Source organism: Microchirus variegatus (genome assembly GCF_963457635.1).
Source record: "Microchirus variegatus genome assembly, chromosome: 7".
NCBI lineage: Eukaryota > Metazoa > Chordata > Actinopteri > Pleuronectiformes > Soleidae > Microchirus > Microchirus variegatus.
Window position 1 is genome coordinate 8,074,586 of NC_139808.1, and position 24,788 is coordinate 8,099,373.

The 24,788-nt window shown below is 40.8% G+C and overlaps 1 protein-coding gene across 1 annotated transcript; it reads right to left on the reverse strand.

The window, feature by feature from the left end:
* Window positions 1-664: 664 nt before the first annotated feature.
* On the reverse strand, window positions 665-24,681 carry fer1l4 (fer-1 like family member 4; the record flags this gene model as incomplete). The annotated part of the gene is made up of 48 exons (XM_083892627.1): window positions 665-845; window positions 1,732-1,832; window positions 1,925-2,217; window positions 2,395-2,518; window positions 2,721-2,838; window positions 2,948-3,046; window positions 3,423-3,508; window positions 3,628-3,809; window positions 3,902-4,056; window positions 4,865-5,035; window positions 5,124-5,251; window positions 5,462-5,581; window positions 5,679-5,813; window positions 6,282-6,385; window positions 6,763-6,802; window positions 7,247-7,363; window positions 7,454-7,560; window positions 8,104-8,296; window positions 8,398-8,559; window positions 9,035-9,145; window positions 9,329-9,502; window positions 9,592-9,726; window positions 9,861-9,985; window positions 10,533-10,728; window positions 11,942-12,094; window positions 12,197-12,313; window positions 12,404-12,491; window positions 12,592-12,692; window positions 12,827-12,959; window positions 13,243-13,471; window positions 13,984-14,092; window positions 14,478-14,575; window positions 15,014-15,083; window positions 15,205-15,327; window positions 15,731-15,810; window positions 15,942-16,128; window positions 16,217-16,397; window positions 17,108-17,276; window positions 17,361-17,445; window positions 17,535-17,597; window positions 17,685-17,816; window positions 18,454-18,760; window positions 19,799-19,843; window positions 20,108-20,208; window positions 20,342-20,441; window positions 20,745-20,833; window positions 23,528-23,583; window positions 24,603-24,681. 48 exons carry the CDS (start codon window positions 24,679-24,681, stop codon window positions 665-667), a joined length of 6,252 nt encoding a protein of 2,083 aa, XP_083748753.1.
* Window positions 24,682-24,788: the final 107 nt, after the last annotated feature.

Below are 24,788 nucleotides of genomic sequence, written 5' to 3' on the forward strand. Positions count from 1 at the left end.
ATAATGTGTTTACACATTTTATTTTGTCAGCACCTTAATTTGTAAAGCTTTGCCTTTAATTAAAAACAATTCATGTGAGATTTGTGTCCCCTTGTACTTTTTGAACAACACAAGAAATAACCCTAACCTTGTTGAAGGGTTAGGGTTTGCCCTAATAACCCTAACCCTTAAACAAGCTAGCTCCTTACTCTTGAGTACATATTTAGACCAGTACTTTTACTCGCACTTAAGTAAAATTTGAGAATATTTCGGTACTCTTTCAACCTCTGCTGATGGTGCGTTCCATTTGTAGTCCGTACTCGGAATTTTCGTGGTGAATTCTCACTCTGAAACTTCGAGCAGCCTCACCAACCCTTATACGTTTCATCAATGTTTTTTTTCCGGACTTCTCAACTGGAACGTGGTGAATTCGGGGGTGACATCATTACCAGTTCCGACTTCCGCGTTCCAATGTAAATGGAATGCACCATCACCATAAACTCATAGAGTCCTGTAGTAACTGACATTGCATCCTATCAGCATGTGGTCTTTTGTAAAATGTGTCTCTAGCTGTGTAAAACAGTTTCACGCCTTGTAATATTGTTTTTGCACTCACCGGGCCACCACACAGCTCACACATTAACATCACAGAGTTGTATATTGCATCTGCTCGGTTCACGTCCCTTCATCCGTTGATGATGAGCGCAGAGATTTGCTGAGGGAGAGTGTAGACGATGAGGGCCAAGAAGACGGCGAGGATGGCGAGAATAAGCAGAGCGATGATGAACTTCTTGAACTTCTTCCAGATGAGGAAGACGAACGTCTTCATTGGGTTGACGAACCAGTTGAAGCTGGTGGTAGGACGACTGTTGAGGAGGGACAACAGGAGACACGTTACACGATAGATGTCATTGAAACTGTGAAACTGTGAGCGTGTGTGTGTTTAATAGGCTGTGTGGACCAACTGTTAAGCAATCTTTGTGAGGACATTTTGGCTGGTACACACAACTTTAACAGGCTTTTTGAGGACCTGGTTTTAGGGTTAGGATTAGGGTGAGGCATCTAGTTGTGAGGGTTAAGGTTAGGCTAACGGGCTAGGTAATGCATTATGTCTATGAATGTCCACACAAATAATGCAAAACCAAGGTGTGTGTGTGTGTGTGTGTCTGTGTGTTCTTGTACTTGTGGCATACTGACGACCAGTGAGGGTTTTTAACCAACAAAGTGAGGTCATTTTTACGGAGTGAGGACATTTTGGCCGGTCCTCACTTTGCTTTCATTGAAATCATTTCCTTAGGTTTTTTAAAAAAATAAATACATTTTGGACGACATAGGATAGTATGACTTTTTCCCAATTTTTGGACCCACATTTTTTATTCAAAAGAAAATTAAAAAAAAAAAAATTTCAAAAATGTTTTCCCAAATTGTTTTGTTCAAAAAAAAATTTAAAATTTAAAAAAAAAATTTCACAAATCTTTTTCAATTTTTTTTTTCACAAATCTTTTTCACATTTTTTTTTCAAAAATCTTTTCCAAATTTTTTTTTCAAAAATCTTAAAAAAAAAAAATGTTCAAAAAAATATTTTTCAAGTTTTGGTTGACATAGTATAGTATGACGGTTTTTCAAATTTTGGGCCAAAAATTTTTGTCAAAGATTTTTTTCAAATTTTGGACGACATAGTATAGTATGACGTTTATGTCAAATTTTGGACATGTGTGTGTGTGTGTGTGTGTGTGTGTGTGCGTGTTTTACTTTGGTTTGTCCAGAGGCTCCGGCTCTTTGCGGCCCCGCCCCACAGGGTTGGCCTCCCCTTGCTCCAATGTCACGAGCTGAAGTTCGGCCTCCACCTTTCCCTTCACAAACACACAGATATACTGAATATTTACATATAAATAAAGATACAAACATCTGTGGGGCAGAGTTAGCTTTAGCATAAATACATTACCATTAACAGGAAAGTGTTGCCACTGCTGTCAGTGTACTGGAGTTGCTCCTTCTTCATCTTGCTCCTCCTGTCCTTGCTCTTCTTGCCTTTCTTTTTCTTGGCCTGCTTCTCCTTCTCCTCCTTCTCGAAGTCCTCGGCGGTCTTGAGGCGAGTCAGTGGCCACCAGCCCTTCATCTTCTTGGCACGAAAGATGGAGAATCGGGGGCTCGCCCTCTCCTTTGACATGTCGATCGTACACTGGCTGGACGACTTCGCCGGTCGCACCATGTCGCCGAGACGCAGCTCAATGGAGCCTGGACGAGAGGGGACAAAGGAGTGATGATGAGGAGCAGGAGAAAGAGGATGACAGTGACCAAGTGTCAAGGAATTCAAGGAAGATCATCATCAACACTGCAGCAGAGCTGTAAAACTGGACATGAAGGTAATTAAGATGCTTGCATATGTGCGTTCCAGTAAAAAGTACGTCTTACCAAGGAAGTCGTTGGCTGAAATGCGATCATAATCCCACACCTGCAGCACCAGAACAGCAGGCTGTCTAAACTCTGACTGCTCCAGAGAAAAGAAGGACTCCTTCTTCTTATAAACCACCTCTTTCTGCAGGACAAGAAATTGACTTTTTATGAGTAAAATTATTAGAGTTATTTCCAGCATTGGTTTAGCTCCTCAGAGTCTCACCAGACTCACACATTCAATTGACCATTTTGAAGGTTAAATCCTGATTTTAGGGTTTAGGTTCGGGGATCAGGGATGTCATTAGTAAGCAGTGGTTAAGGTTAGTCAGTCAACGTGAGGATACCTCAGTAGGAAGGTAGTCGAAGCGGAACACAAATCTCCAGTTGAAGTTTCCTTCTCCAGTCAGAGAGTTAAAGTGAACATCAGTCTCCTGCTTCTGTCCGTCCAGTCCCTTTATCCATCTGCACAGAGAAGACAACACTGATCTCTGTTTGCTCCTGATTTAACTATCATTTTAGTTCATACTAAAATAATAATAATAAACGGATAAAATATGGGCGTGGATCTAACCCTTTCATGTAGATGTCGGAGGAGGGGTCACCAGTGAACGGGTTGATGTCTTCTAGAAACACGTCATCTGTGTTCCAGATGATTACTCGCAGCTCATACCTGTTGCCATAGACACAACAAACTATTGCATACACAATGCAGCTCATCCTTTTTTCTCTCTCTCTTCTATGATCTCCATCCATCCATCCATCCACCTTTTTATGGCTTTATCCTCATCCTGGTCCATCTCAGGTCCAACACATAGACAAGCAATTTAGGGTGTCCATTTTGTCTAATCCCAAAATCTGCATGTATTTGGACTGTGGGAGGAAAACCCGCACATACATGGGAAGAACATGCAAACTCCATGCAGAAAGGCCCTTGTTCCAATCAGATCACAAACCTGGGTCTTGCTAAAAAAAAAGTGTTAACCACTACACCAATCATGTGGCCCTCGACTATGTTCTATTTTGCATGCGACAGTGTGTTGACCTACTGTTCAGGTTTTCGGGGCTTGATGTCAACGGCGGGCGGCGCTGGAACATCAGTAGGAAACATGTCCACCCACATGTGAAGGTAACCCTGCAACATACACACACAGGCACAAACAGCTGGTGATATTTCGTAACATCAGTGGCATTGTGTTGTCCGTCGTGTTGTTGTGACTGATCTATATTCGTTGTTGTTTGTGTTATGGTCACCTGTGGCAGTCCAGGTTTGTCCTGGTTCTGCAGGGACCGGATCTCCACGTGCTGTGGAACCAGAGGGAAAGCACCGGGGAGGAACTCTTTCATTTCTCCCCAGCGCTGCAGCACACTCAGGGCTGCGTGTTCCTCTATCTCTTCTTCCTCTTCTGGAGTGAGCTGGTTCTTCTTCAACAGAGCTGATGACAACATTTATAAGTATTAATCATGTTAGAGCTTCATGATGTATAGTATTCTGCGTGTGTGTGTTCACTTTGTCTGTCAGTCCTACCTTCAGGTACAGCATCAGGGGGGATTTTGAAGATCTTGTTGAGGATTTTGACCTCATGTGTCCTGTACTCTGGAGGTGGGATGCTGTTTTCCCGACAGAGCTCCGTTAAGATGGTGGACGGCTTCTTGGCGTCATGCCACATATTGTAACCATCGCTGGAGAAAGACAGTGTAGTGTCAGTTCTGATTTGGCAGAGTTTTGTGTCATAGTTGTAGCAATAATGTTATAATTTGATATAGATATGTTATTTCTGGTTACTATGGTTTTGTAGTTCTAGTTCTAGTTATACTTTGTATGTGTCTTTCTTAGGGTGCTCTCATACCTACAGAATTTGGTGCGCACCAAATGTGTTGGAATTTTCGGTGGAAATTCAGGGTAATCCCGTATCTCATCTCATACCCATAATGCATTAAACCAGACAGTTTCGTCCCATGGTTTGGTTGCTTTCACACCAGAGGAACCGTACCAAAGTAGGGCGGATAAAGCGGTCCAAGACCATCCCTTCAGGCAGGTCTCGGACTGGTTGATTTGACGCGCACCAAAGGACCGATATTACATTCACACCTACGCAAACGAACCGAACCAAGGGACCAAGCTACCTTCTGTACATGCTTCAATTTTTGCACTATATATACTGATTATAGCATATTATAGTCCTGGTAGTAGTACTGGTTGTGAGAACTGGTTCGATCAGAGATTTCCTTCTGTTATAAAGGAGATTTTTCTCTCCACTGATGCCTAGTGTTTTCTCACTGTTGGGTTTCTCTTCGCGCTACAATATTGTAAAGGTTTCTGTCTCACTATGTACAGAGCCTAGCCACAGGTTAGTGGCAGTAATTGTCTTTACTTTGATTTCCATGTCATGTCTGTAGAATAAACTTTTTTTTGGAACTTGTCCAGTCTTGAGCTGGACGGTGTAACAAGTCATGTTGTCGTTGTTGTCGTTGTTGTAGTAATACTAACGTGTCATAGTAGAGAGCCAGACCACAGCATGCTCTATGTTTGCTGTAGAACCGGTTCTCAAGGTCAACCCGCGTTTCTCCAATGACGTCATCAGAGCCCACAAGGTCGTGGTCCATCACCATGATCGCCAGCTCCGTCTCGAGCGGGAAAGATACGGTGAACTCAAAGACCCTGAAAGATGCAGTGAGACGGTTAGAGTCAAACAGTCGGAAACAAACAATTTGAACAGATACATGTGGTGGTGCAGACAGATACTGACTCTCCAAACACGGGGTTGAGCTGTTTGGGGATGTATCGATCCTTGGTGTCGAGACTCTGCTGTCCGACTTTGAGAATCAGGTACGGGTCAGCTTTGCCGTTCGGGTCTGTGGGAGCCAGACTGTTAGCCTGGACACAAATGAGAGAGAGAAGAGCAGAATGTAGGACTCATAGAAGTTTTTTTACAGGAAAAAATTTAACATTTATTAATTGTTGACTATTTTATAGCAGCTAACTCACATAATTTATATCTATAAGCATCACTGGATGCCTTAAATGGAACAACAGTATAAAATAGACTAACAAGGGTTTAATAAAATATTAAACAGAGACAAGTACCTTAACAATGTAAACCCGGACCAAGACTTTAATTGGTGAATTTTTGGGGATTCCGTCTGTGATCTGACAGTGAGTGTTTTCTCCGTCTTCTAAATCAATGGGATAAACCAGGAAGGATCCCTGAGGAGAGCGTGAGAGAGAGAGAGCACAGTGTCATGAACACTGGAGAAAGGAATGGACAGACTGAGACAGGCAAACATCTCTCCATCTGCATTACCTTGTATTTCCCCATCATCCTCTCCTCTCCATCTTCGTCCTCGTCTTCAGCGCTCGCTTTGCCTTTGCTCAGGGGGAAGGTTTGCAGCCAGTCTTGAAACTGACTGAACTCTGATTCCAAATCACCACCGTACAGCTGGGTACACACAGGCAGACATTTAAAAGAAAACAATTACAGTAACTCTGAGGAAAACTGTGTTTCTGTCCTGAAGTGTTTTGTCTTTATATGTCTTGGTTCTTCATATGCAAGACCTGATGTTAGACCAGAATCAGACTAGATCCACATTTTATTGAGAATAATCAGGTCTAGTTGGGTACCATTATGCCGCTAATGGTCTCCCAAGTGGATTAGATTCTGTTGAAGTCCAGGTCCTTGGCTAAGACTGTGCTAAAGTCTCTGTCAAATGAGGTTTTAGAGTTACTTTGTGCACACAGAGTTTGGGTACAGACCTGTGGACGAAGTCTCTCGAGGCACAGCGGATGAACGAGGAATGAATCCGACTGTGATTTCCACTGAAGCAGATTTCATTTGCAGACTAGCGGCCAGGATTGGCCTCAGAACGCTAAATTGCATCCTTGAGGTCAGAGTTAAGATCTCACTCACCTTCAGTGTAGCAATCGCCTTGCGCTTTGGAGGTTCAACCTCAACCACCACCACTTCATCCTCGTCTTCATCGTCGATGTTTGCCATTGACAGATTCACTGCATCTGAACCAAAAAAAGAAATATTAACGCTGTTGTCTTGCCATTGCTTTTCATATATTTAGTGATATTTCATTTGTAGTATGGTTGTATGATCATGTTTTCCATTTTTAGTACTGATTTTGCTGTTTCTTATTTCTCAATCTAAATGATCTCATGTAGAAACATTATTTTCCTTTTTACGACAGCATGACCGAGAGGAAATCTGCAGAAGTGCAAGTGAATACACTATTTTTTCAGAGCAAAACGGTGCATTCAGAGCAAATAAAGACTCCTTGAATATGTCACATTTTCTCACGTCGATACAACATGAAATATCAGAATGGGAATTACAGCACAATGCACATTACAAATACGACTGAAATAACACAGGTGAGCTGTACCTGCATCTGCTTGGTCCTGCATCTCTTCTTGCTTAGCAGCCTGCAGACAGTCAACAGATTGTTTATGTGAAAAACTGAATGATTTTCTTCTTCTTTAATGATGAATTTTACATAACGTTCTGTGTAAGGAAATTCAATATTAACATTTATATAACAATTCTTTTGCAGTGATCTTTATGTTTCTCGTCTAAAATCAAAACCTAACTTCATTTTTCACACAATGCAATACAACAAACTTGAATGGAAATACAATAACATTTGAAGAACAAGGGGGCAAGAGTTGTTCTGTGTTGATTATTTATTTTGTCATACTGGCTGGCCCACGTCTAATTTAGTGTTTCTATACAAAATTATTGTGGGCTATTCATTGTCATTCTTATTAAAGCTATCACAGGATTTGTTCTTTTACTTAAAATTCAAAGAACACTGTGGTGCTGCTGTGAATATTGCAGGAGAAGAGACAGCTGTAGAGACACGCTCTCACCTCTCTCTCCAGCTCATCCAGGGAAGCGTAGTATTTCGACCACCAGTCCAACTCCTCCTTCTCTGGCAGATCCTCCTCCAGCTCATCCCCCTTCTTCAACAGTTTCTTCGGATTAAACTGAGGGAACAGGACAACATCATTTATGGTTATACTTTAAAACATTTTGTATGCGTTTTAAATGAACAGACAGGAGATTAACATATGCACACGAACCAGCGTCATGGGGTTGAAGGGAATCCTGGACTGTTTGAATGACAGGGTGCTTAATCCCATTTTCTTCATTGACCGCAGAGTGTTTACCCTCTTCACAGAGTCTGATATTGCGAAAGAAACTGGCAAAGAAAGTGTGTCGATGAAAATTAATTAATTGAAACTAAAAGGTTACTCAACTGTCATTTGCAGAGGACATTGCTGTATCACATTGGATTGTATACAGGTGATGTTAAAAAGAGAATGACAGCTATGTTTATGTTTAGGACTTTACGTTACAGTACAGTAATAACATGGTAATATCTTTGTAATAAGAAGGGGACATGATGACAATAACCATCTTATTTCTAATACAATTCTCACCTAAGTTATAACAAGGTAATAATGTGGTAATAAGGAGATACTATTACAATAACACCATATCATCAAAATAACAGTAACCATTTAATAAAGATTACATTTATATATAATATATATACAGTATACATATATAGCTGAGTCCTCAAAGTGTGATATATTACTTCCCTATAACAAAATGATCACCTTACAGTTATAACACTATTACCATATGATATGAAACAGAACTCGCATAGGTTTGTGAATGATGCAATAGGGTTTTCAAAACAAATTACAACTACCATCATCACTAGTTCTGTATCTCTTACCTTTTCGCTTAGGTTCCTCATCATCCTCCTCTGCCCCCCCTCCCAGCTCAGGTGGGGCATATTCCATGAGACTCTGGACCACATGAGACCCAACGAGAGCGAGGCGACCAAAGGATCGATGTTCAACCACAAACAGAGTGAGGGGAGGGTGGAGGTACGACTGCTCTGGCAGTTCCTGGTAGCACAAGAAATTAAAAACAGGAGGGAGGACATTAGTTGTGTTTCTATTCCCTTATACCTGCAATTGTTGTTCTAATATAAGTAACAGAAACTGACCACGTCAATGTAGCGGACCACCTCTCTAAAGTTGGGGTGAACTTTGTAGCTCTCGATCTCTTCGGACTCCAGCTGACGCCCTGCACATTCCACCCTCACCAGAGGGCGCTCCACCTCAAACAGCTGCACCCTCTTCAGCTCACGCAGGCCCCAGAACAAAACCTGAACACACACACACACACACAGACATTAGTGCTGTAGTTTCCTATCGCCTGTCATTTTGTTTCCTGCCTGTTTTTAGCTGAGCCATAGCTGAGCTCCTGATCAGAACAGCTTCATGCTATCATTTCACCACATTAACCTGGTCTCTACAGCAGTAAAAAAAAAAAACACAGCTCCTCACACTGTCTTCATAAAATCACTCCATTTATCTATTGATAGTGAAGCATGTGACAAACCTACAACGCTCATTCTCCTTTTTGTGGAAGAATTTGTTTCTATTTTCCTGTGCTCCAGGTTCATCTACTCATCATCACCATCTGCCTGTCACTATTTAAAACCCTCTATTGTGTGATAGATAAGATAAACTTTATTTATCCCACAAAAGGGGACATTCACTTGTTACAGCAGCAGCAAAGACAGACTAAAGTCTAAACACATGTGCAACATGTCCAAGTGTGTGTATTTGTTGTCAGACCTCGATCCTGAACGTCTTCAGAACGGGTCGGACTCCTTCTGGGATGATGTAACATCTCTGATCCTCCATGTAGGACAGCTCCTGAGGCTCCACACTGCTGGGGAGACAGGGCTGCAGGGGCAAGGGTTTTTCTGGTTCAGTATATGGGCACAACGTGTGTTCTAAAATGTTGAAATACTATGTTTTTGGAAATGTTCAATGGCCTCTGTAAGGGAATACACAGGTGGAGAGTCCAGAAAATACTCTAATTCAGCTAATAAGTGTGGTATAATTGATTGGTTTGATGAGTCTTACCTCTCCAAACCCAGAGTAGTCCAGCTCGATGAGTTCGAAGGCAGCCAACAGCTCACCGGCGGGGGCCCTGCCTTTGCTGATGTCAAAGAAGCGGAGGGAGGGCCTTTTGTAATACTGCTCCACAGCTTTGAACTCAGGCTCTGCATATGCTCGTCCCAGTGGCTTCGGACTTCCCTGCTCAAACACATGATCATACAGAGGCTATTATGACAGACGAGGGATGAACCTAAGCAGATAAATAATCACAAGAATATCAGCGTTACCATTGAGTCATAGTCATAGATGTTGATAATGATGAGAGGCGGGTCTCGTTCCAGTTCCTCTCTGGTTCCTTCCAGCAGAACTCTGTCGAACAACAGACACTCACACCAGGCTGGAGAGAGTGTGTCTGTCAACATCTGAGAACACACACACACACACACACACAAATAGTGTGGTGAAACTTGTTTTACAGGTCATGGATTGTAATATTTAGAATCTAAAAACACTGAGCCTAACAATAAATGAACAGCTCAGTGGTTTGTGTACTTACCCTGGAGACCTGACACTGGGTAGAGAAAAGGACCTTGGCGAAGGGATCAGAGAGGCCATTGCTGTCAGCAGCCATCAGGCCACGTGCCTGGTACAGATGACATCGTAACTGGAAGTACCTGCTGTCTGCAGAGGAAAAAGAGATTTACCATCACCTGAACTCACAGACTGTAAAAAGTGGATGTAGTTTCTCGACTGGTTTTTTATTTATAACATTAGAAAACGTTTTCCCGAGGAGTTAATGGCCTTAATCACTAGTTTCATGTTTTCTTGAATAGAATGCAATGCTAGTTTTGTAGATTTTGTTCCTATTTAGAGGAAACGATAAAGGACTAGGGGTGGGAATCGCCAGAGACACCACAATACGATATTACCATGATATTGCAAAATTCTGAGAATTTGCGAAACCATTTATTGCGATACACTCACACAGCAACTCTAGTGAGAATGAGCACTTGGCACCATCTAGTGGACTGAAATGTCAGTAGATTTTTTTTTTGTTTATTTATGCTAAACCACAAAAAGTTGAATGTTTATTTGTAACAAACACCGTGTCTTCACCTCATGGGTGATGTCACCACCAGTCACTGCTGACGAGCCGAGCTTCACAGTTGACAAGACAAAATAAAAGCAAACACTATTTTCTATATTTAGACAAGGTGAGCTCACTTACCCTGACAGGACAGACTAACAGGAAGCTTCCTCCTCCCCTCAAGAGACAGATTTTGCTCCTCTTCGTCCTCCTCTGCATACACAGGCAGGAACTCCTCCGGCAAAGAGGTGATGGCCTCTTTACTATACTTGGCCGAACCGAGCCACATGTAGACCTCAAGCTTTGCAAAGATCTCGCTCGCTGAACTTCCTGGAGACTGAGATGACAGAGAAACACACATGCTAATGAGCGCAGAGAAGCAATTGGGAGTGTGTCCACTGATTTTTTTTCACCCTGCCAAAACAGCCCTGTTCAGAACTCTCGGTTTAGTAGTATCTCTTTAGGTCCACCTTAAAAAAAAGTAAAAAGTAAGGGACAGGAAATGACATCAGCCACAGAGGCTACTGGGAGCTAACAGCAGTTAGCATTTGGAAAAGTGATCATTTGCAGGCTCTAGCAGGCACATTGCCGTCATATATAACATGTATCCACTGGACAGATAAATCCTCTGAGGCTGGAAGTTTGTGTAGGACTCTGTGCTGCACTGTGGAGCCAAGAATAGAACGCTTTGCGGACTTTGCTGACTTTGGGTTTTCGGAATACTGTTGCCCTCGCCAGAACTCTTACGTGTTTTACGGACAAAGTGGAGCTACAAGAGACAACAATTCCAGGAATTTAGCACATTGTGACGTCCCAATGAGTGCGGAAGTCAACATTGCATGTTTCATCTCCTGTACTTAGATTGAGGAGTACCACAAAAACATGAGTGAGTCATCTTTTTTTCGCACTTTGCCAAATATAAGGATTTAAATGATTAAAGGGTTGATTTTGCATAATATGGCCCCTTTAAGAGACAGAATGCTTTATACCAGTGGCTCACAAACTGTAGCGGGGGGAAGGAGGAGTGAATAAATGATGCATGCTGCAGTGTAAGCACAGCATGAATACATTTGTGAAAGGAGTGGCATTTTTGTAATTTCTTTTAAATTATGCCTGAGAATTTCACCAAATAATTTATAAACATCTGGAAATTCAGATTGAGATACAAATAGTCTTTGTCACCATAAAAGTTGTAAATTTATTCTGAAATCTGAGTCCCTTTTCTTCTTTTACCTGTGGAAAAAAAGTCTATTGATAAGTCAATAGTGTGATGTGTATTTCAAAATATCATCTTCAGTGATGGGTGAGGAAGCTTAACCCTCTGTTAAACAATACCATCAGAAATGTCAGAAACATGATGGTGAATATTATCGATTGATGAACCAATTGATTCACTCACAAGGCAGTAAACGTAATCTGTGATGTAAGAAACTGAATGATATAAGAGACAGAATGGTGAACCATGGTGAGAATCTGATTTTGAGATGCTGTGTGTGTATGATGGATGATTTAGAGACGTAACAGCAATAAACCCTAATGATTTTATATACCTTCATGTAGTAGGTCGTGACACGACCACAGTCCTTGCCCCTCTTCTCCTCCACCAGTGAGAAAAAGATGGAGTGAGCAGGGATCCTGACATAGGCCAATCGCTTTCTTCCACTCAGTAACCACAGAAACACATCTGGGATGGTATTCTGGGGCTGGAGAGAGAGAGAGAGGTGTGGATGTCAGACCTCCGATAAAATACATGCTACACACTTTGATAGAATCTTCATGGAGGCCTACAGTGACCTCTTTCTGACCTCTTTTGCCAGAAAGCGGAGTTTCTTCAGGAGTTTTCTGCTATCCATCAAACGCTGTTTGGCGTTCTTTCTAGTTAACCTCCGTTTGGCTCTGGCTGCCTGTCTGGCCAACAGGACCTGAAGACAAATCACACATTCAATTAAAAAAAATAAGTAATAGAGAGATAGGAAAGTAGACAGGATGGGCACAGGTAAGAACAGACTCACTAAGCTCTTCTTGATGAATCCCTTCCTGCATCTGTCTAGGTTGTTGGGACGAGCCTGAGTCTTCCTGGCACCAAACACATTAAACTGCCTACAAAGACACAAATAGACAACCCGGTAAAGACAGATGGGGGGGGGGGGGCAAATCAGAACATGTCAAACCACATTCGACTCAAACTGAGTAAACTGACTTGCAGGAAACCACGAGCTCCAGCAGCACCTCCACCAGGCGATCCCTTGCCTTACTCCTCGGTCTCCTCAGGAGTCGCTCTACCTCATTGAGACCAATCTCCTACACAGAGAGTAGAGAGCAAAGAAGACAAGACATGTCCACGGTTTGTTGACAAGGCAGCCAGATAACACACAACACATCATCGTTGTTCTTTTCAGTATTCAGAAGCTCAAAGACGCCGTCTCATCTCGTACCAGTCTGTCTGCCGTCTTGCTGAGCCAGTTCGACTGATGGAGACGAAAACTGTGATCCTCAAACTGAGTCCAGACAAACAGACAGGGCTTCTGTTTAATGGAGGGCGGCTGGAGGGGAATACACTGGAATGACCTTGGAGACACAGACAGAAAGAAAGAGAGATTGACATGGAGAATGACCTTCGGTAGACCAAAAAGAGGTTTTGGGGGTTTATTATTGCTTCCCCTTGTCCAGTAACTACCACCTCTTTTTTGTTTTAGATTCTTTTTGTACATCATTTTATAGAATAGAATCAGTGGGTGGGTATTGTTTCCTGTTTTCGTTTTGTTGAAGTGGAAAAGGAAAAAAATGGGAAAAATATGGATGGATAGGCTGTGGTCTAGTAACCCGAGTAGGTGCAGACATGGTTATTTACCTGTCGTACTCCGTGGGCTGCGGTTTCATGGCATCGGACACTGATCTGTTCTCAGGTCCCAGATTCAGCACGTCCTCTTTGTCCAGCTCATCCTCTGACTCCAGCAGACTCTGCTCATCGTCATACAGAGATTCCCTGCTACTCCTCAGCTCCTCTCTGCTCCTGTGAAGCTCCTCCCTGCTTTGGCTCTTCTTGGATTTACCAACCCTTACCACTTTCCCATAATTCCCTGTGAGCAACAGAACAGCTGGTAAAGAACCTTCACATCCATGTCAATTACTGCTCTTCCCTTGAAATGACAATGTTCTCAAATGTCTTGCTTTGTCCACAAACCAAAATGATTCACTTTTAATGATTTCTTTGTTATATGGAGCAAAGAAAGAAGCAAATATTCACATTTAAGAAGCTGAAACAATCTTATTTAATAATGAAAAAAGCAGTTGACGATAATTTAGTAATCGATTAATAATCGATTAATCGTTTCAGTTGAGGTTGAGTCTAACCCACTCAGGCTTTAAGTATATCAAAATTACAATAGTTTTAACTGAATTTGTTTTAATAGGTTTATCCTCTAACTGGCAGCCTCTTTCCTGCTCAAGTAGAAATAATTAAACACTTTTTTGTGCAGCTGTGGTATGACAACGGCGGTCCTGCAGTAATGGAAAGCGATCCAAACTGTATAGAATCAACCCATGCTGTAACTGTATAGTGGGAAATAATCCAATAGAATACACCACTTACCTATGGAGAGTTCAAAGGTCAGTGGTCTCGTTCCCACGGATGGGTCTATCATTGTGATTTCAAACAAAGATGCGAATAGCAGGAAATCTTCAATCTCCCCCAGAAAACCCTGAGGTTGACAAAAAAAAAAGAAGTCTGAGAACTGCAGAACAGAACATGAACACATGGATGCTGTTTGTATGAAATCCTCCCAAATCTGCAGAGGGTTTAAAGTATTTCTTGTCAGTGTTAAAGGCCTTAATGTGAAGTAGAAGTGCTGAGCTCATTCATTCATAGCTTATAAGAAGCAGTTATGTAGAAGAATCACTCAAACTACACTATTTCCATCAACACAAGATTTAACGGGAATGAACAGATGAAAAAATGGTGAAAAGAAAAGGAACACATATGTTGAATTCAATCGCAAAGAAGAAGATAATGAACCCAAGATAATGACAAAAACTTCTGCACAGAACAAATCTATATTAGATGGTGTTAGTGATGAGGGCACTGACCTGAGGCAGAGGGTGGATCGTCTCAATGTCCACGGTAATGACATCTGGTACCTCAACTCCTGCTTCTCCCGAGTCACTGGACAAACCACCGGCAGACGCTGGAGAAAAACAACAAGCAAGTGTTCTTTGTCTTCACAGGATTGTTTAATTTAGCAGTTATCACTGTAGTCAATGCTTAAAGATTAAACCGGTGTCCAGGTTTTCAGCTCAAGCTCCAGCCTCATACTTCAAAAAAGAAAATCATTTATTCTGTAAGCTCAATACTTTCCATTTGGTTTTCCTGCGTCTTTTTCTTTTGTTCAATAGTTGTTTTTTGTTTGTTTTTTATCTGGTAATATGTCTTTGATACACACTTGTTTGATAGTGTTGTTGTCGTCATGATTTACTGGAGCAATAAGACTTCTTCTTCTTCTGATATATATATAATATGTATAATATTTATTAATTTATTAGTTTTATTAGTTATTTTATTAGGAAACTACACCCATCCTTTTGCATTTTAACTTCATAATTCCCCACATCCTCGTCAGACTGACCATCATTCTTCTCTTTCTTCTTGCTGCTCCTCTTCTTCCTCATTCCCAGCTTTCCAAGTGTCCCTTTCAGCTGAAAACAGGCAAATACGAGTCAGTGACGTGAGAGATCAGGTGGGACTTAATTAGAGGGATGTTATGAGTGTACATAAAGCCCAATAGTCATGGAAAAAAAAGGGGGGGGGGGGGGATACCTTTCCCACATTAAGTGAGGCTGTATCCATGGCAGCAGCTGGTGAGGAGTAAACCTCCACGGAGAGAGCTAGGAGGATTCGACCACGATAAAATATTCCTTTACCCAGACCCTGGTTCAAAGCCTGGAGAGGAAACATGAGGGTGAGTCTGAATTACAGCCCATACAGCCCTCTGAGATATACATTTGGGGAAATACATGAATATGTTGTTTTTAAGGGTCCAATAGGTAGGATTTAAAAGATATCCGGAAACAAATATTAATGATGTAAATAAAATGTGTGTGGAACATCCCAATCTTTCTCTATGTGTTATTATCAGGCCTCTTTTTTGGTATCCAGTCTGAAAAGTTAGAACCTGTCTATAAACATGTAAAAGTGACACCTCCCAGTCATATTCATGACCTGTTAACTCAGTCGGCAGTAACAATTCACACCCAGCATTTTGGTTTTGGTCTGACACCTAGTGTGGCTCAAATATTACATATTAGACCTTTAACAAAAAGGTTTAAATGTTGTGTTGTTTTACCTGGTGGACATCTCCAAGGGTGGAGTTCTGCGGAGAACCGTACAGGTTGACCCAACTTGGACCAAAGGTGGGGTTAAACCCTGCAGTCAAAAGATAGAATACTTTTAAAGTAAGGCAACAGACATGTAAAAGCTGTAACATATACACATATTCCACATTTTCTCACTACTAACATTATCACGTTACACGTGTACACTATTAGTCACCGTACCATTCCTGGTGGGGTCAGAGATCTGCAGCAGGTCCAGGAAGTGTGTTGCCAGGGCAATGTCTCCCATCTTGGCGTCATCAAGGATCTGGACTCTGATTCTTTGAGCAAGAGGAGGAAACTGCTCGATAAAGTTGATCTCCTCGTTCCAATCTGGACAGCTGGTGGCGCTGGCGACTGATGTTTCACCCTAGACAGGTATATCAGTAGATTAACTGTGGCTGAGAGCAATGCATGCATCTGCATCATGAAGGAAAACACTGTATTCATCTGAGTACCTGTTGTCCTGCAAAGGTCACTTGTACATAAGGGTCGATGAAGACTGTCCTGTCGGTGACCTTGGACATCTTAGCCATGAGACCGGCATCCATGGTGGGCAGACCCTCTGCCCTGTAGATGCGGACACGGAAACGGGCCCACGGTCGCTCAGTGGCCATGCCTCGAGGAAGCAAAAGGTTCCTACAAGAATAACAACATCAGAGGCCAGAGCTGCTCATACATGGTTATCCCTGTATTCATTTCCATCCCATGTTTTAATGTGGTCCCTCCTCCAACATGATGTAATCATAACAATCAACAAAGTTAGCTCGATTGGAATCCTCCCCAAGTTCCTTATTTTTTATGATCCGATCAGGAACCACCTCCTCAGGTGATACTCATTGAAGTTGTTATCTCATTTGAACAGTGTGTAGTTATTCAAGCACAAAAATATACTGTCTGTAATGCTGTTTTATGAACTGCTTGTCTTGTCTTACACACACATCAAAATATCTATAGTGCTTAACAAATGTATTAGACCACCTATCATAAAAACCTTAAAACTAGAAATGCTATTTTTATTTATTTGGCAAATAACCTTTTTATACCCAAATTAGAGCTGGCTCACTGGGCTTCTCTGAGTCAGAAATTAATCAACCATAACATTCAACCACTAAAATTGATTTTTAGAACCATAATTTGACATCTTAATTATATAATTATATTATTATATTAAATAATTCTATTTTAGCAGCTGTGGCATAAACCTTACATTGGGCGGTGATCTAATACATAAGCACTGGTTTATGACTTTAACCACTGTATCTGTCTCTGATATTTGTCCTTCATTAAGACCTATGTACTGTTTTGGTGAAATTGCTTGTGGTCAAAGACGATGCAACATTGCTGACCTTTCTATGTCATCACCGACTCCGGACGCTGAGCTCGGCAGCACACTCGGCATGGTCAGAGCGTCTCCCTTCATCAGAATACTGAGGCTAGCTTTAACATAACCCTTAATCCCTGACCTGGTGTCAGCCGGGTCAGTGATGGGAGCCCACTTCTGGTAGAAGCGGTGGTCTGGACATGCAGAGAGTTCAGAGGACAGTTAGCACTGCAGTATTTTTTAATCAGAGTTCCGTGTGCGTGTGAGCAGTTCTTTACCTGGCTGGTTGTAAACAGTGGAGATGTCAATCTTAAATGTTCCAATGTGGGTCATCAGGAAAGCCAGAGTCCGCCTGTGGAACACCTGAGAGCAGGTGACATTACAGGTGTTTAAAACGGTTGTGTCCACGCCTGTCACCACAGTAACAGCAGATGAAATAGAATGGAACTTGCCTTCATCTCTATGACTTTATCAAAGAGGAGCTGTGGAGCCTCTTGAAACTCAAACTGGAAGTTCTGACAGAGGAGATTAAGTAAATGTCTGTGTTTATTTCACATCATTGTGTTCATACTGTGCTGAACTGCATTATGACATGATAATACCTCATTGTAGAAGGGGCAGTTGGTCGACTTCTGTGTCGCTGTGTGTCTCTTCTGATCCCCCAGCCTGATAAAAACTGCAGGATTGATGTTCACGCCAACCAGTCTCTGAGCCTCCAGGATGTTTACATTCACCTGAACACACACACACACACACAATGGTTTCCATGACATTAGAGAACATTACATTGAATTCCATTTATTTCCTGGAGACGTACTAACCCTAACCCCAAAGCCAACCCCTAACCCTAACTTTGGTCAAAATTACTATTGGCCTTATCCTAACTCTGACCCTAACCTTAACCTTAACCTAACCCCAACCCCAACCCCAACCTAACCTGATTGTTTGTTTACACAACATTATTTTAATTTCATACAGCCTTGTATGTACTTGTTAGCAGACAATATTTATTTACTATTCATTTGGAGTCATGTTTCCTGCCAGTTGACAGCATAGCTAATATTTGCTCGTAAAGGGGAATATCCGGTTCTCGTGTCAATAAATTAGTCTGTGAAAGTGACAACAACTGTTTTGGTGCTGGGCCTGGGCAGGTGATACAGTGGATTTTTTTCACACGACATCTCATAATTAATCTTTAGATTGTTTATAACAGAGGTCTTGGCTGCTTTGCTTTGAGCTTTATCGTATTTATTTTGACATGTTTTAGCCGGAAAAGCACAGGTGTTATCGCTCATATCAACGATGCCTCGGTTCAGTTCATCTGAGTCGATGTAGTAGATGATGGATGGATGGATGGATGGATGGACTCACCTGAAAGCTCTGGACTTTGGGTGATCCTATGGCAACACTTCTTGACAGCGGCCTGCAGCGACTACACACACACACATAGATATTGTTGAAAGACAGCAAATCACAGATGAGATCATGACACACATGAAAACAGTCATTTAGGTGAGCAGACCTCAGCAGAGGCGTGAAGGTGATGTTGGAAGCATCCAGGTCGTCATCGTAATCATCGTCATAGTCGTCCTCGTCTTCCTCTCCAGACATGAGCAGACTTTGACCGAGACGACGAACCTCTCTGTCCAGCTCACTTGGGCGAGTGATAGTCCTCTGACTGACAGGAGAGAAAGAGGGAGAGCTCAGTGATAGTGTTCATAAACCATACAGTGTGTAGGTCTCAGTAAAATCTATCTATCTATCTATCTATCTATCTATCTATCTATCTATCTATCTATCTATCTATCTATCTATCTATCTATCTATCTGTTAGCTTAAAGTTAGCTAAAAGCAGACTGCTAGCTAAGAGAAGAAATTTCTATCTATCTATCTATATCTATCTATCTATCTATCTATCTATCTATCTATCTATCTATCTATCTATCTATCTATCTATCTATCTATCTATCTGTTAGTGTGAAGTTAGCTAAAAGAAAACATTGCTATCTATCATTTATCTATCAATCTATATATCTATATGTTAGCTTAAAGTTAGTTAAAAGAAGACATTGCTATCTATCTATCTATCTATCTATCTATCTATCTATCTATCTATCTATCTATCTATCTATCTATCTATCTATCTGTTAGCTTAAAGTTAGCTAAAAGCAGACTGCTAGCTAAGAGAAGAAATTTCTATCTATCTATCTATATCTATCTATCTATCTATCTATCTATCTATCTATCTATCTATCTATCTATCTATCTATCTATCTATCTATCTGTTAGTGTGAAGTTAGCTAAAAGAAAACATTGCTATCTATCATTTATCTATCAATCTATATATCTATATGTTAGCTTAAAGTTAGTTAAAAGAAGACATTGCTATCTATCTATCTATCTATCTATCTATCTATCTATCTATCTATCTATCTATCTATCTATCTATCTATCTATCCATCTATCTATCTATCTGTTAGCTTAAAGTTAGCTAAAAGAAGACATTGCTATCTATCTATCTATCTATCTATCTATCTATCTATCTATCTATCTATCTATCTATCTATCTATCTATCTATCTATCTATCTATCTATCTATCTATCTATCTATCTATCTATCTATCTATCTATCTATCTATGTGATAGCTTAAAGTTAGCTTTCACAGGTTAGCACCAGTTTACTGAGTAGAAGTTGTGTTGAGTCGAGTGAACTCACCTCTCTGGGTCATCAAATCCATCATTCCTGATGACCAGACCTGACCTGATGAAGGAGAGAAACGAAAATCAAACAAAAAGTCTGGTTAGCGCTCCCTCTGCTGATCTGGGCCTCTGCATTATTGTTGTTATTTATTTGTTTTAATCACTGGTCAAAATCACTGAATCACATTGCATTGAATGCATATATCTTCTTGACCAACTCCAAAGAAAACAGAACTAGTTGAATTCTTCCCCTGACAATCTTTTTGTGTCCCTCATCCAAACCTAAGATCTAAGTATTCACTCTCGCGTAGGTCTATGATCTTACTCGTCTTCTTCGTCATCTTCAGCCTGGAGGAAGTCGAGTCCTTGCCAGTTTCCTGCAGATCCCTCAACTGGATGATAGATAATATCCAGCTCTATGTAGATCTACAGTAAGAGGGAGGCAGTAAGTTCTGAGGAAAACCAAATGTATACTCAAAACGTGGTTGTCTATTTTGTGCCAGTACAAAATCATATCAGAGGTTTGGGACAAACAGGCAGACATGTTGTTTGTACTCACATCAGTCAGGCTGTGGTTGGCATCGGTGAGTTGTTCCCGTAGCAACAGCCTCCCAGAGGTAACAACATGCTGGAGACTGACCACAAGTTTGCCAAGTAGTCTACACAAACAAACACACACAAATAAGTACAAACATATACATAAACATGCTGCCACTGGTGTAGTTGTGTGTGTGTGTGTTCGTGTTCTTGTATGGGTATATTTGTGAGGACTGAAAAACTTATATACCTAAGGAAGTGAGGACATTTTGGCTCAGACACCCCTAAAAATTCATATTTTAAGGGTTAAGACCTGGTTTTATATTTAGGTTAAAGTTAGGGTAAAAGTTAGGCACTTAGTTGTGATGGTTTAGGTTATGGTAGGGTTAGGGGCGTGTGTGTGTGCGTGCGTGTGTGTGTGTTACCTGTTGGAGAAGACTTTGCTGCTGTTGTAAACACTGACGGACAAAACTTCATCTTTGATCACTTTACCATAGTGAGGCCAACGGAAATTCTGCACACACACACACACACACACACACACACACAAACACACATAGTGAAAGTTTACTGTGAGTGAATTTCTTATATTAAAAAACATGCAATGTTTTTATGATTTTATGCACTTTTAACCACATCTCATTGACTTCTTCGGTAAACGAGACAGCATGGGTCATCACAGGAACTTCAGTCATATAATAACAATAATAATATGGTTGTATTCAGCAACCCTCCTCACACTGTGCTGGTGTGAAGTTCACCTCTAGGCCATGCAGAAACAGAATGTTTAACTCTTCCCACAACAAGAGTGCCGCAGTGTTCAAAAGTTTTTCTGTTCACTTTTAAATAGTTTTATATTTTGAACGTAATTCAATAATCAGACCACCGATCAGAACTTTTCTTTGTTTAACTACTAGGACATAAGAGTCATAAGAATGTCATATCCAGCTTCAGTCCTCTTCTCACCAAGTTTAATAACAGGGATGGATGATTTGTTAATACTTAACTAAAAAGGTGCCGTATTTACAACATTTACAGGAATTATTTTAGGTTAAAATTAAACGTGGCACACACACACACACACATTTTCCCCTATAACCATTTATCACTGTGTGGTAAGGTTAGGTATGCACACACACACACACACACACACACACACACACACACCTGGTCACACCTGGAGAACAAATATAGACTGACTCTGACGCTGTTTTCACATCACACAGAGGTTACTGTAATGATCTTATCACTGTTTATGTCGACATGTCGGTGATGTAATGAAATGGGAGGAGGAGGAATCTCTTAAACAAACATGTTCTCCTTTAACAAAAATAACAAAAACATTTGTCTTCAGGGCAAACTCGGCTCCTCTCCTGATCGACCGGCTATAATGCTAACGCTGTTTGTCCCTCAGTCTGGATTGTATATCGGCGAAGAGACTCACTGGCTGTTACTATGGCGATGTCTGCATTCACGGGTGTGAAATGATTTAAATGAGTTATTTATCCAGCAGCTTATGCAAAGTTCATACTGCAACTCGATCAGCTCGTGACATCAGGAAGAACATTCCAAATCTCCAGACTGAAATAAGTGTTTCCCACAGGACGATGTAGTGACTTTGATGATCTCCTCACTTCATATCTAAAAAGCTGTCTCTCATCTTCTTACCCAGCGCACAATCTTTACTGTTTTTTCACGTCTGAATTCCAAATATGTGAAATGTATTCTCTCTATAGTGCCCTTGAGTAACACGTTTCCTGACACACTTTAGGAAAGGCAGTTCTCAATTTCTTACAATATGCAATTTCTCTTCAATTCTTACACGTCACACCTTTAAAATTAATAGAATGATTTTCCTTGGACCATAAATTTTAAAAATGTATCTTCAGACACTTCAAAACTGTTGGGACTGGAGGAAATGTATTCTCTGAGATCCGTGGATGTTTTTTGATGAAGTTTGAATAAAACTGAGCAACAGAAACGGTATCTTCTGTGTGGACATTTTTTCAGTAGCAATACTTTTGTTTTATTATCTAAGGAGTGCACTAGAATGGAGGCACAATCACATCATGTACTGGTGTATGTGTGTGTGTTTAAGGAGTGTCTTTGTGTGTGGACGTATAGGAGCGGTTCAGTTTTTATCAGCCCCATTAAAATACTTCCAATCTGAAGAAGACAAATAAGCTACCTGTCTCTCTCTCTCTCACACACACACACACACACACACACACACACACACACACACACACACACAGAGGACAAATGGTCTCAAATCACAGTAGCTTGTCTTCCCCCATAGACACTTCCTCTGAAACCACGTCCTCCTAACATCAGCAGAAGCTCAAAGAGCTCTACATGTGTGTCCATGTGATGGTGAACCCTCTCTTTCCAAAGCAGGAACTACAAGGGGTTTTGCATAACACATGTAACACATAGAGCTTAGAACGCTTTTGCTTTCTTCAAATCTTCTGGCCAGGTTGTCCATTTGGAGCGCTGCACAATCATGGGGTAGAAAATGACAGCATCTATAAAGCAAGGCTCTTGCCTAAAACACATGTAAAAACGTTGATACTGATTTAAAACCCAAACAGTTTTAAAGTGATTATACACTTTTAGAAACATACGTACGGGGACGATATTCCATTTCTGCCACTGTCTGTGAAGGTTCTCATCTTCAGGAGATAACTGTAGGCAACTGGACTTCACCCAAAACATATACAGTTTTCTTTTTGTCTTATTTGATAGATAGTGTACACTCTTAGATATAAGGGTTCCAAAAGGGTTCTTCTACAAGGGCTGAGGTTCTACCTGGAACCATTTGCTTCTGCTCAAGGGTTCTTGGTAACACTAATGTTTCCAGAGAACCCTTTAAAACCCCTTTCCTGAATAAAGGGTTTTAAAAGGGTTCTTGGTGGAACTTTTATAAAAAGGTTCTACCTGGAGCCAAAAAGGGTTCTCCTATGAGGACAAGCCGAAGAACCGTATATATGGTTCGACTTAGCACTTTTATTTCTAAGGGTATTTGAGATGCATTTCATTCCCACAACAACAGAGGAAGTTGGGATTGAAATAAATAAAAACAATTGACAGAAAGTCGACGTCAAAGTCACTTCCTTCAAGGAGAAAAAAAGCCCTTCTCTGCTCTTTACTGTGTTTCTGTCAAGTTTTATGAGTAAAACAACTGGTCGTCGCGAACTCGTTTACTGACCTCGTTGAAGATGGCGATGTTCTCACAGTGCAGGATTCGGGTTTTATGAGTGAAACCTGGAGGAAGGAAAAGACCAACAGTTACCATAGCAACAGTGCGGATGCTTCAAGGGGTAAAGAGGGGGTCGATACCTATATGTTTAAGTATGTCGACACAATACACAGTAGAAAGTACAGTTAGGCAACTCATCCAAACTCCAACTGTGCTTTAAACACCCTAACAACACATTTGATAACAGCTCCACATTTAGAGTAATTCACTAATAATGCACACAATGATATAACTCATCAAAATACTGTATTTTGTACTTTCAATAGTCTACTAATACTTCAGTAGTTGTGTGTAAGTATGTAGTTATTTAGGCTATTTACAATGTGATATTAAAAAATATAATTATAATAATCATGCACAATATTCCTAATCAAATATGACATGGCATTTTGCCTGGAAAGTCAAAGAAAGAAAGAACATGTGAAAGGAAAATAGGGAACAGAGGAGAGGTGGAGGAAGGACGGGGGAGAAAAGAAAAACGACAGAATGAGAAACAGAGACAACAATCAACAATCAAACAAAACAACAAGTATGTTAAAATAGGAACAAAGGGACAGAAAGAAAAGAAGGAGGGGACGTGAACCAACAGCAAAAGAACAAAACAATACAAGCTACAACAGACACTTCAGACTGTTGTCATTATTATTATTATTATGTGTTATTAAGAGTGATGCTTCCCTTTTTTTAACTGTTACCTTGTGATATTAAATGTTCTGTTATGCAGGACGAGGAAGAAATCTACCAAATGATTACATGTGAGCAGCTGGAAAAGGACAAAGTTTGGAGGATTTTTAAAAAACCTTTCTTAAAAGAAACTGTAATCGAAATACCTGATGGTTTTCAGACTTGGCCCTATTATACATTTTATACTATATCAAGAATAAAAAAAAAAAACAGTCAAAAAAAGCAGCAATAAAACCATCAGTAAAAACACAACCATACACCCTCAACGTATTCAATAAATACATAGAAAAGTACAACAATACTTGAAGACGTGATATAAATGAAGGTGTATTTCACTGACCTCTGAAGCTGAGCTCGACTTTTCTGTCCGAGCGTCCCGGCAGGTTGGAGATCCTCCTCAGAGTCACACTGATGGACATGATGATCTCACACGCTCAGCTCTCTGTTCACCCGTCTGTCTTTACACATTTCGTCCCTGTAACGTCTTCTCGTCTCATGTGTTTCGTCTTCTCTCTGCAGCTGTAGG